The sequence below is a fragment of the Grus americana genome, chromosome 9 (assembly GCF_028858705.1).
Source record: "Grus americana isolate bGruAme1 chromosome 9, bGruAme1.mat, whole genome shotgun sequence".
NCBI classification, from domain to species: Eukaryota; Metazoa; Chordata; class Aves; order Gruiformes; family Gruidae; genus Grus; species Grus americana.
Window position 1 is genome coordinate 18,275,921 of NC_072860.1, and position 12,020 is coordinate 18,287,940.

Here is a 12,020-nt window from a genome sequence, read left to right on the forward strand (position 1 = left end):
CAAGTGCTCTCCAAGAGGAGAACATGGTTAAGATCCTTGTGAGAATATGTGGGACTTTCACAAGGACCAGACCAAAAGTACTGGTAGTCTGGACCTTGGCTTGCATCTGCTTTCTGAATAGCCCTGGGATAGACTAATATCAATATCCTGGCTAGTAGAAGAAGGTTTATACATTTGAGAGGAAATTCACTGAGGTAAAGGTGTCTGTCTCATGCTGGTCTGTGACGTGTTGCACCCTAGCGTGGAATGGCACAAACCCTGTATGGGTGGGGCTGCAGCGTACCCCCAAAAATGGGCTCTGTGTTGATCTTCGTGACCCCCTCAGGGAGCCGGAAGGTGAATGCCCGCAGCAGGTTGGCAAAGAAAATGAAGAGCTCAGTCCTTGCTAGGTGCTCCCCCAAACACACACGGTGCCCTGCAGAAGGAAGAGGGAAGGACAGTGAGTATCTAGGAATTTTTGTTCATTCTTGTTATAAGCAGAGGGGTCTTTTTTTGTTCAAGGCCAGGATCATGAAAGCCACAGAACTAAAACTTTGTGAATTCTTTCTCAGAAAGATCGCATCCAATGTCATAGGTTAAGAGACACCAAATGAAAATCTCAGTGAAAATCCCTGAGGTACCACCATCATTTCTTTCTTGACCTTGCTTGACCTGGCAGAAAATTATTTTCCTTTTACAGGAGATGTTGAGCTTCAAGGTCATACACAAAGTATCTGCCAGCTGTTTGCACATGGTTTCTTAGTGAGTTAAAGTCAGCGGATCAAAATTACTTAGCAATAGCATTTGCAATTGAACAAAGGCTTGGTCATTTACAGCAAAGCAAGAGGCCTAAAGTTAATTTCCAGGGGTTCCTCACTGAAACCAATGGCATGAGCAGAACAGGTGAATAATACATTCACATTTCCAGATGAGCAGAGAAATGAAAGAAAAAGCCATTTCCATTAAGAAACCACTCCTGGATGGACATTGAAGTGACAAGTCTGCTATATCAACAAACTAAACAAAAAACAACAGAGTAGGAACTTTACTGCTAAGTGTGATCTCTAACTGTGCATTGTTATCTTATTTCCTTCTTTTGCAACTGGATTTTCCGTTCTGTAAGCAAGAACTTAATCCTTTGTTTGCCCGGATGCATTCTGCTTTTCTTTCAGCTTGTTCCTTTAAAAGGGATTGCAAGTAACTCCAGTACAAACAAGACACATTGCTTCTCAGGAAGAAAAACATATATACTACAGACAAAACCTGTGGAAGACTGCAGCATGTAATAAGCCTAGGAGGTTCAGGAGTTTGAGTGGGATTCCCACTACAGTTTCCTAAGAAGCAGCATCTTCCTTGCCAGTACTGTTCTTTAAAAGCAGCAAACAGCAGAGACAGAAGATGTTACCTGAAGAAATACCATAGTCTCACACTTCAGTGTTCTTCATCTAATCTGTTGGATCGGTTTGAACTGCCGGCCCATTTACCTGCTGAGAATGGTAAGAAGGCTTCTCGAGGTGTAAAGTTTCCTTCTTTATCCAGAAAATGGCCAGGGTTGAACTGTCGAGGTGTCTCCCATTGCTCAGGGTCATACAGAACAGATGCTATATTTGGCATAATGATGGTGCCCTGCAAGGAAGAAACTGTTGATTCAGTTCCATCTACTAGCCTCTCACCCACCAGTTTCTGCCTGGCAGACAAACCTGCTGCTTGCTGCCATTTCTTTGTAATGAGCAGATATGATGTGGTTAGAAGACCATTCTCCTAGAAAATTAGAGTTTGTGATCATTTTCTGAGTTGGAAATTATCAGTTCTCAGCCCTGCAGCTATGTCAGCGGGTATTAACAGCGTTAGTGGTGGTACAACTGCATTGTGACCACTTTTACTACTAATCTTAAATAACACTTCTAGTAGTGAAGTATCAACAGCTCTTTTGTTGATATTCAGGTAACAGAGCTGGAAGCCTCCTTTCAGGCTTAAAAGAGAGAAAAATGCATCCAGAAATAACTGCAATACTTCAGTGACAACAACCTCTGAGCCCTTTTAGCAGCAGTACTTCAGGCTTTTTCTTTACTGGCTGTTCCCAGCAGACCAGTTCGCGTGCCTTAGCTGCCTGGCTGCCAGCAGCAGACAGAACAGAGCGAAAACTTCTCCACAAAATGAGTTAGGTGGGGCCAGTCCCAGATGCCAGTAATGGTGCTGGCCTTTCCCATCTCTCTTGCAATAAAATCAACTAATTCCTGTTTCTTGTTAGTGTTTTCCAGTGAGAACTGGCACCCAGTGTAGCTTACATCACTAAAAAATGTCTTACAGGCTATGAATATGTGTTTTCAGCAGTATTTGGGAGTAACTCCCTCACTGTCAGCTACAGCTGACGGTGTCTCAGCTGTTACAGATCCAGGCAGGTTCCTCAGCTGATGGAGTCAGTGGAGCTACAAGCCATTCCTCCGTCTCAGGAGTGCCGGCAGTGCTAAGTTGGGCAGGGATGTCTTAACCAGTACTTTGGCAAACCAGTTTCTCCTCTCAGTCCCTCCCCAGCCAAGCAGAGCTGTTGATCAGCAGGGCAGGAGCTTGAGGCTTCTGTGCCCCGGGAAGGGGTTTTATCAGCTGTCTGAGCATCAGCACGCTGAGTGAGAGACTTATGTCATTCCTGGAGCCACAAATGGTAACTCTTCCCCAGGAACCACATTCCTGGGTCATATGGAGAATAGTTTATAGATGGAAAACAGGTTACAAAACTGGAATAAAAGCTAAATGTCTCTGCCGAAGGAAGAGCAGAGGCTGAAAACGTGTCTGTACCTTTTTGACCGGGAATCCTAGCAGCGTTGTGTCCTTCACACACACTCTGGGCATGCCAACAAACACAATGTTGCTGAAGCGTTGGATCTCATGAACCACAGCATTTGTATAGGGCAGTTTTCTCCGATCCTCATAGCAAATTAACTGAGAAGGACCCAAAACAGTGTCCAGCTCCTTCTGCACTTTCTCTGTGGAGAAATATTCACCATTTCAGATGGGAAAAATGTATACAATATTTTAACTGGCAACAGGAAAATGTATTATTTCAACATAGTACATTCACTCTATAACCTGTGATTTAATATGACTTAATGCCTGAGTTTAATATATGAAAATAAACAGGAAAAAACCCCCAACTAATAGTGTGGTCCAGAATCATAAGCAAGGACTATACTGTACTTATTCCAGCTCTGACATTTATCTTACAGAATGCTTGGTGGGTGTAGAGTGGGTCACTCTGCTCCAGGTTTGAAGGTATTTAGGGATTGCTTAGTTTACTTTATCTCAAAATCTAAACCACATTTGCAAAATTGACATAAATACCTTGGATATTAACACCCAGTGCAAGGGATGAGTTGAGCAGAGTTGGTCCAAGTATGGCAACATACTGTATGAACAAACAACACCTGAATCAGCCTAAAACCTTGGATGTAAATATGCAGTCAATGCCACATCGTTTTCAGCCTCCCACTGAGCTGCAGGAACACAGGTATCTCCCTTGCTTTCAGTGCTCAAGCACAACAGATGGAAGAGCCACCCACCCCAGGAGGACCTGAGTCCTCCTTAAACCCGGCCGTATCCTTTCTCTTCCTGACATACATGTGGATGAGGAAACTCAGCCTGGATCTACAAAGGCATTAATGGAATTGGTGTTAATTAGATAAGCAACCTCTTTTGCAATATTAACTCAGACAGGGACAGTTTGTGTGTACTGCCAGCAGTTCTTGCCTGCAAACACCACCTCTACATGTCAGATAGCCAGAATCCTCCCCTTAAACTTCTTTTTCTATATCTACAGTCTTTCCATCCCTTGCAGATGTTCCACTTTCATATTTTGTTTTCTTCTAAGGTTTGCATGCTGCTTTATGAACAAACTGCAACAAACATTACTGGTTATTTAAAGACTAGATGCTAACACCATCGCCCGGTTACACTCAGAATATGCTCTACTGAAACCTTGAGGCCACCCCTGAGCAACCCCTGTTCCATGGATGCCCACTGTCTAGCCTTGTGCATGAAGCACTCAGCAAAGGCAGACAGGAGTCACTGCATTCTTCAAGGAAGTCTGTGGATTTGCACTGTGCAAATTATCTTGTATCTCTCTCTCCCCGTTTAATGACAAGAAAGATACAGGAAGAGGCAGCCATCTCTACCAGGACCACCGGCCTTCCTTAGGGCAACCTGCAGCCCTTCATAACCTGCCACGATCTGTCCAGCTGGTTTGTCCAGCCAGGGATGCAGTGGGTTGTTGGGAGTATTGGTGCGCTCAGCAAGGAGCATTGTGCCAGGAGGGGAAGAGAGCGTAGGCTGACGGTGGCAAACACAGCAAAGCTGCATTAGCACTCCTCATACCTGAACGATGTCTGGTGTAGACAAGAGTCATTAGAGCTTTGATCCCTGTTCCTGCTGCCATCAGTCAGCCGGCAAACTCTCCACACAGAGCACCTTGCTGACTTGTCACTGCCAAGAGCTAACTTTTATCTCACTGCAAGTGCCTTCAGCCACCTGGTTTGGTCAGGTCATAGGATGGGCCTCTGATTTTTTTTCCTCTGCTTCCATTCTTTGTGTTTTCAGAGAGTGAGAGCCAGGCTCAACTGGTGGCTTTTGTGCCTGCAACTCATTATATTCAGCCATCATTAACATTTGTAGTACCCACAGCATTTCACAGCAAAAATCCCTCTCACCTTGGACGTCTGGATTCACAACCATATAGAGCAGTCCCCAGTACAATGTTGTGCTTGAGGTCTCTGATCCACCAAGGAAAAGATCATTTATAACATATACCAAATTGTCTTCGTCATACTTGGGCTTCACCACATCTTTAGACTGTAGATGATGATAAAAAGTTGAAGCATGTCAGCTATTTCAGGGTAACTATCCATGCATGTGTATTTAAGCCCATTGTAAACACATGGTACCCTGCTGTAGAAGGTGAGGTGGTCTACCAAAGTTGTGTAACCTACAGACATAAACTGTCCCATATTTACTACAGGTTTGAAGTATACACATGGATATTTATGGAAAGCAGATGATGGCTCATGAGTTCACACCCTAACATACTTTGTGGTAATTCATTCATGTAACGAAAACATTAAACTGGATGTCTTTCTGGGACACATGAGTCAATAAGTCCCAAGCTACCGTATTCACATTAAGAAGCTTATAAAATGTAAGAAACTATGATAGAAGGGGTCAGACTGGATGATTTAATGGTCTGTTTGACCTTATAATCCATAAACGTGTGATCAGGCAGAATGAACGCTTACTTTCTCTATCTCAGCCAGGTAGAAGTCAATGAAATCCTGTGGTTCGTCTGGTGTCCCTCTCTCCACATGTCTTCTGATTTCCTTCCTTGCAAAAGAGCTCAGGACATCATAGCAAGACAATGCCTTCTTATGAGGACCAGGGAGACGGCACATCAGCCAGGGGAAGATTTCATACAGCTGCAGGAGTGACACACAAGAGGTAGTGTGAATTACCTGTCAGTTACCAAGCTGCTTTTAGAAATACCAAAAGGCTGAATTGTCCTGGCTGGAAATGTTGATAGTGGAATAAACAAATTAGCATTGCTTTGAGTAGATTTTTGCCATCATATGGGAAAACTTTACAAGTAATTTTGACACATTTCTGGGGGTGAAAGCAGTACTGATATCACTCTGCTCATGCCAGTAAGTTTACTTGTCTAATGCAGATCACCAGAAGACCTTACTCCTGCACAGTTGGAGACTGTAGCTCCCACACACTCAAAATGTAAAGACATCCTTTCTGGGTACTGTGTGGCTACTAAAATTAACAAGTCTGCAGTCTCAAGTAACTGATGGATTTTGTGGAGCTCACAGAAGGAAAGTGTAGACTGGGTATCGCTCTAAGAGCTAATTTAATTTTCCCCATCAGAGTCCTCCTGACTGCTACAGGACCAATAATTGTTCTGATGGCTAAAAATAATACACCTTCAATCTGCTGACTATTACACTCACATTTGTCAGCTCACAGTATTGTCCTCTAGCTTGGATAGTTCTCTCTTTGCAACATCCGCCATTCCACCCTGCCAAGCAAACAGCATTTCTATCATCTCCTCTCTTTGTTCTTTCAGACCTAACAAGCAAAGTGTCTCAAATTTTAAGTGATAGTTTGTAGCTCATTCCATTAACACTTCTCTACCTTTGTTTCACTCCAGACTCACAGCATAAGGTGTCCAAAGCCCTGGAATAGGTCCCACAGATTATTATACACCAGAACCTACTTTAACACTTCTCTGGATCTAAAGGGAAAATAGTGCTGGATGCACTCTAAGATTCGTTTTGCTTTTTGCATCCTGTTAGCCACTAGTTTACACTAGTCCCTTTCCTCTTAACCTTTGCACTAAAATGTTCTAAGCTCACAGCAGATATTAATCTCATTAATTCCCAATATGTTTCATAACTTAATTTTGTACTATTACAACTTGTTCCATTCTTATAACTCCAATCTGCAGTGCTTACAAGCTCTTGCAGCAGGATATCCTGAATCTCCTCTGTACTGTTCAGGTCTCCTGGCTTTGATCGTCCACAAATTTCATCTATTTTTCTGTTTTTTACTATGACAAAGTTGTTTAGTGCTACCCTCATATGACAGATTTATTGAAAAGTTTTACTACCACATCAGCATTTTAGTTTGCCTTTTCCTATAAAACTCTAATGTCAATGGAATTTGCTCAGCCCTCCACAGTCCCCATTACACCCAGCTTGTCCCTCTTTCAGGGTCTAAAGCACAAAGTCTAATTCATGGGGAAAACTTCAAGTGCAAAGTTGGCCTTTATGGTAAGTTGTGGGAGGTACCTACCAAAAAATCTCTGACAGAATTTGAATTGTGAGACTGTCAGAGAATGTATGTATTGTTTTTGTAATGTGTGAATTGCACGCTATAATGATGTAATGGAAAGATTAATAATGAATATTTTTGTATTTGTGAGGGAGGAAAAAAAGAAAATTGTCAGCATACAATTTGCAGAGTAGTAAAAAGCAGAACAGTGAATTCAATGATACCCATTTCTGGAGGAGAAAAGTAAATAGAGGTGGGAGGAGCAGCACTGCAGAGTTCAAATTTATTATGAACTCCAGTCTCAAATTAAGTTTAAAGGTTTCTGTTAACAGTCTCAGAAATACTGAAAGACTTAAAGCGAGGAGTCAACAGAGAGATGTCCCCTAAACTAGCAAAGAAACAAGAAAGTTCTTAAAAATGACCTCAAAACCAAGGAGGCAGTACTGAGGTCCCCAAGGACACCTCTTAGCACGCAGTTTGCATTTGCCAGTTGCTCTGTATTTAGTGAAGATGCATTTTTACATCCACACTTCCATTTTCTACCTATTTCAGAAAAAAAAAAAAGTATATTATTTACTCACCTGATGAACAAAGCTGCCTGCAAATCTGAATAAATTCTCTGTGGCACTGATCAGTTCATGGAAGGTTTTGTCGTCGTCAGAGAAGTGATATCCAAAAACCAGAGCACAAATTACATTTGAGATAGAATGGAAAAGGGGGAAAGAAGGATCCACAGGTCTTCCTGCAAACACAGTAACTGGTATTCACTCTCAATGTTTTCTTCAGGTGTTCCTTACACAGATAGGACAAGAGATTACATAAAATGTTCTCTTTATCCAGCTGGGTCATGAATAGGGACAGAAATGTGGCAGTAATGTGTGTATTCATGAAAATAAAACGTAGTCTCAGCGCAAAGGACACTGTTAAACTGCTCCCTCATAGCTCTAAAACAATCTCATATCCCTTCCTGTGAAATAACATTGTACAGCTATGATCCATTAGAGGATATCATATCAAATCTACTGGCCTCAGTTGTGTGGAAGAAAACAAGTCAGAATGTGAGAAGGAAGAAATGTCTCTGGAGGTGCACTAAGAGAAGACAGTGACAGACATGTAAAATATGTATAATAAATAAATATAATAAATAAATAAAATAAAATGTAAAAAAACTACTTAGGAGGAAAGACTGAAGGAATTTGGGAAGGTTTAGGAAGCAGAACAGATGGATAGGAACCGCAAAGTATACATAAGAAAATTATTACAGTCTCAACTGTGAACAGTAGATCATCATATCTCTGATGATTTTTTTTAAAGTTATGAGACAGACATCCATCAAAAATGATTTGGATAGAAATGATCCTGGCTTGGATTCGAGGGTGAACCTGATAATCCGCTGAAGTTCCCTCCCACCTACTACTTCCTTTGATTCTCTTGTGAACAGCTACTTAGCCAGACAGACACTAAAATATCCAGTTTACCTCATGGCACCTAATGTCATTGAAATTTAGAGATTTAGAGAAATGACTAAGCTCTGCAATACTCTTTGGTTACCTATTGTAGGCAGCCTGAGAATGCTTGGCTGTGCAGTTCAGTGACATCGTATCATTGTGCAATCATATCTTAGACAAACGATAAGCCCATGGAGCTGGAATTTCAGAAGTTCCCAACTTTGTTAGATTTATGAACAGCTTTTTAAGAAAGAAATTCCCACTTGTGATACTATGGCTCTGTCTGCTCTTTGGGCTTTGGTAAGTTTGGATACACCCCTCTGCACCTACCCCGGCCCTAGAAAGGGGTAGGTAAGTTTGCATATTGAAGATATGGATCCAGGACTGAAAAGTATCTGGTTTCTTAGCAGATAGGTACCTTTTAGGTTCCCAAAGAACTCCACCAGGTGAGAGGCCTCCTCTTGCACTCGATACTCCAGGCCTTTTTTCCCCATTCCCAGACTGCGTAGAGTCATTATACCAAAGCGTCTCTGCTGCTTCCAGGAGCGACCACTTGCCAGTATAATACCTGAGGGTATTCCCTGGCATATTAGTATTTGCCATAGACTTGAACAATTCATTTAAAAATATATTATAAAATACATGGAGTAAATCAGGGAATACACTGTGATACAAGTATCTTTAAGTGAAATTATCAGTAACCAGAAATCATGGCCAAACATACCCAAACTATAACTAGATCGTATGTTCTTCGTATTGTTTGTAGTTAATCTTTGAAAAGAGCAATCTAAGCATTTGTTGACTGCTCCATTTCTTGATGTCTTAAAAGTAAACAACCTTAAGACGCCTTTTTAGAAGATCTGCTTTAGTCATACGCAAGCGACCATGCTCAAGACAGGAATAACTGGATGAATTTCTACAGGGTGGCATACAGGGCCAGGGTATGTTTATGGAGATATAGATCAATTAGTGTGATGCTTGTAGGTTGAGGTGATGAAGGGGAAGGATAAGTGACATTCGGGCCCTGTTTCTCCTCTGGAAGGAAGACCACTCCACTGATCGTTAAATTGCACTAGTGGGTACCTGAAGAGCTGTGATGGTGATGCTTTACCCAGCTTTAAACAATCTATGCTTGCTTTGGTATAGCAAATGCAGGGGAGGAAAAAGAAAAGACTTCAGACTGCTAAAATACACTAAGGAGAAGTGGGTTTTCATGTGTCAGAGGTACTCTCACAAGCAAAGGTTATTCACCAAGTGTTTAAGAGTGGCTGCCAACACAGCAATGAGACTTCTCAAGGAGGGTGTTACAGGTCTCTTGCTCATGATGGAAGGTGTTTGGCAACTGTAATATACACGGTTACCAAACATATAAACAAGCTTTGCATTCATGTAATGTACAGCAAAATCATGTGCAGCAAGTTGGATTATTCTGTGAGGAGGGCAAGATTGCTGAGGGCTGAGCTGGGATCACATACTTCTTGAACACAGCAAAAAGGTCACCATAAACAGCCTGATTTGGAGTGTTTCCCAGGCGTGGGAAAGCTCAGGACAAAAGGCATCGCAGCAAACAGTGAGTTCTTCTCTAGAGCTAAGGGAGGATTTGGACAGTATCTGATGGAAGAGCGGTCTGAATGGGAGGGTAGAGGGTCTAACAAGGCAGGATGGTTTGCCAAGTCAACATTCCTCTGCAACTGTTTATGGCAGGAAAATCTCACCTTTTCCTTTGGCCATTGCTCTGAAGAAAGGAGATACCATCCTCCCAGAAACATCTTCAGGGTGTGTAGTCATGCCATCCTTCACAGCTTGATATCCATTCAGTATGATCACTGGGGCCCACCCGAACCACAAAGTATATATGTTACCATAAGTTTTTGCCAGCTGTAAGTGGAAAAGATGGCAGAAAAGAACAGATAAAATCCTATAGATCTCAAACGGACACTACACCTGCTATTCACCAGCCCAATGGCCAGTTTTGTGTGGAGAACATCACCCCATTAATATAATTATAGTTAGAAGCAGAAATGACTGTTGTTTTTCTGAGAACAGGGCTTTCTGCAGCCAATTTTATGTACCGCGGGGTGGGGGGCGATGACTGATTTTTGTTTCATAGCACAGGCTGCAGCAACACTGCAGCAAAAGAAAGAAAACTTTGTATTTTACATCACAGCCAACCCCAACATTTGTATGTTGTCAGCTGAACAACCACACTCTGCACCTCTCCAGAGCTATACGCCTCCAGCTAGCCATTCCTTTGCAAAAGGAAACCAACTCATTAGACCTGCTCCATCTGTGTGCTCCAGGAGAGGAGGTGGAGTCCACAGCCACAAACTGCCAGTGGGCTCCAGCTGGGTCCAGGGTTTCCTCACAACTCTGGGGAGAGCACTGACCATTGGAGACAGCAGAGGTATCCAGGTGTATGACAGGAAATTCAATCGTTTCTGGAAAAAGCTTTGTCCAAGAATGAAGCTTTGCTCCAACACACCCAACATGATACAAAAGAGAGACAGTGTCTAAGCTGGCACCAGAATTACATCCAATTGATCACACTAGTCACTCAATTCTCCTTATAATTCTTTGGATACTGGCTTTCCTTTCCCTGGTGCAGCATCACTGCCTGAGTCTGCTCTGCACTCAATGATTCATGCCTACTGTCTCAAGCATAGATCTGAATTAGAGGTCATCTGCAAACCATTAGAAGAATTACTGCCAGGGCACAGGGAGCGACTGAGTTGGCCTGGGGAGGAGCAGCTGTCTCTAAAAACAAGAGGCAAACAAGTAGTTTTAAGGAGGTGTTGGAAGATGGGGAGCATATGTCCTTTCTGTACTGCAAGCTTACATACACAGGCACCATATTACCCACTTTCTGATCAAATTACACAATGCTAGTGCATCAGAATTTTACAAAGTAACACATATGGACTTATCAGCAATGGAGAAGCATCTTTTCAATTATTGGGATTCTCCGACTTCAGTAACAAGTCAGAAACCCTATCCCCAAGTTTATTTGATTCTTAAGGACATTAAGTTTCTTGTGAGGATGACATATTCCACATAAGAATGTGACCTGAATGTAGGAATTGAGTTGATCTTTGTATATCCACACCTTGTCTATAACTTTCTAAGGCTTAAAAACTTCACTTTGCTATTAACATATCTGTTTTGTTTAAGCTGTGATGAAAATTAACCAATTAAGAGCATCTTAAAATAAATACCTCCATCAGAAGATCCCGATGAAACTGAAAGTTCAGGTGCACCAAGTTTCCAAGCAATGGGAGAGGAGTTGGTCCAGGAGGGAATTGCTTGCATGCCTTTTGCAGTTTGAAAAACTCAATAATTAACAAAAAAATGATCAGGACTACAAAAGCTTGAGTTATTGTCAGCATTTCACAGCTGATTTATGAGCTTGTCTCTATCAAAAAGAAGGTACTGGAGCTTGGAAAAGGTGATTTTCCTTCTTGTTCCACCAGTTCTCTCTGCAGACTGAGTTCTGTAAAGTCTCAGTTCCTTTCCCTCCCTCTGTCCCTCCCTCTTTATCACTGCCTGCCCTTTTCCTGCACCCCATACCTTTCCCATACTGAGATACACCAAGCTGATTCCCGACCAAAAGCATACCTACCTGGTTACAGCAAGCCACAGTATGAAAATGTGGAATTGCTTGTACTCAAGGTGTTTGTCCTGAAGCTTGCATTAGGGAACTGCTGGTGTGTACTGGGAGATCTGGATTGGAATGACACCAGGTGAGAGCCCTTGTTGATCTGTGGGTATGCGTGAAACTCA

At 42.2% G+C, this 12,020-nt stretch overlaps 1 protein-coding gene across 1 annotated transcript; it reads right to left on the reverse strand.

Moving 5' to 3' along the window:
- Positions 1-236: 236 nt before the first annotated feature.
- Positions 237-11,626, reverse strand: LOC129209941 (cytochrome P450 2J6-like). The gene is made up of 9 exons (XM_054835253.1): positions 11,456-11,626; positions 9,959-10,121; positions 8,662-8,811; positions 7,377-7,537; positions 5,262-5,438; positions 4,680-4,821; positions 2,776-2,963; positions 1,464-1,605; positions 237-415 (listed from the first exon to the last, which is right to left on the reverse strand). Exons 1-9 carry the CDS (start codon positions 11,624-11,626, stop codon positions 237-239), a joined length of 1,473 nt encoding a protein of 490 aa, XP_054691228.1.
- Between the last annotated feature and the right edge of the window lie 394 nt (positions 11,627-12,020).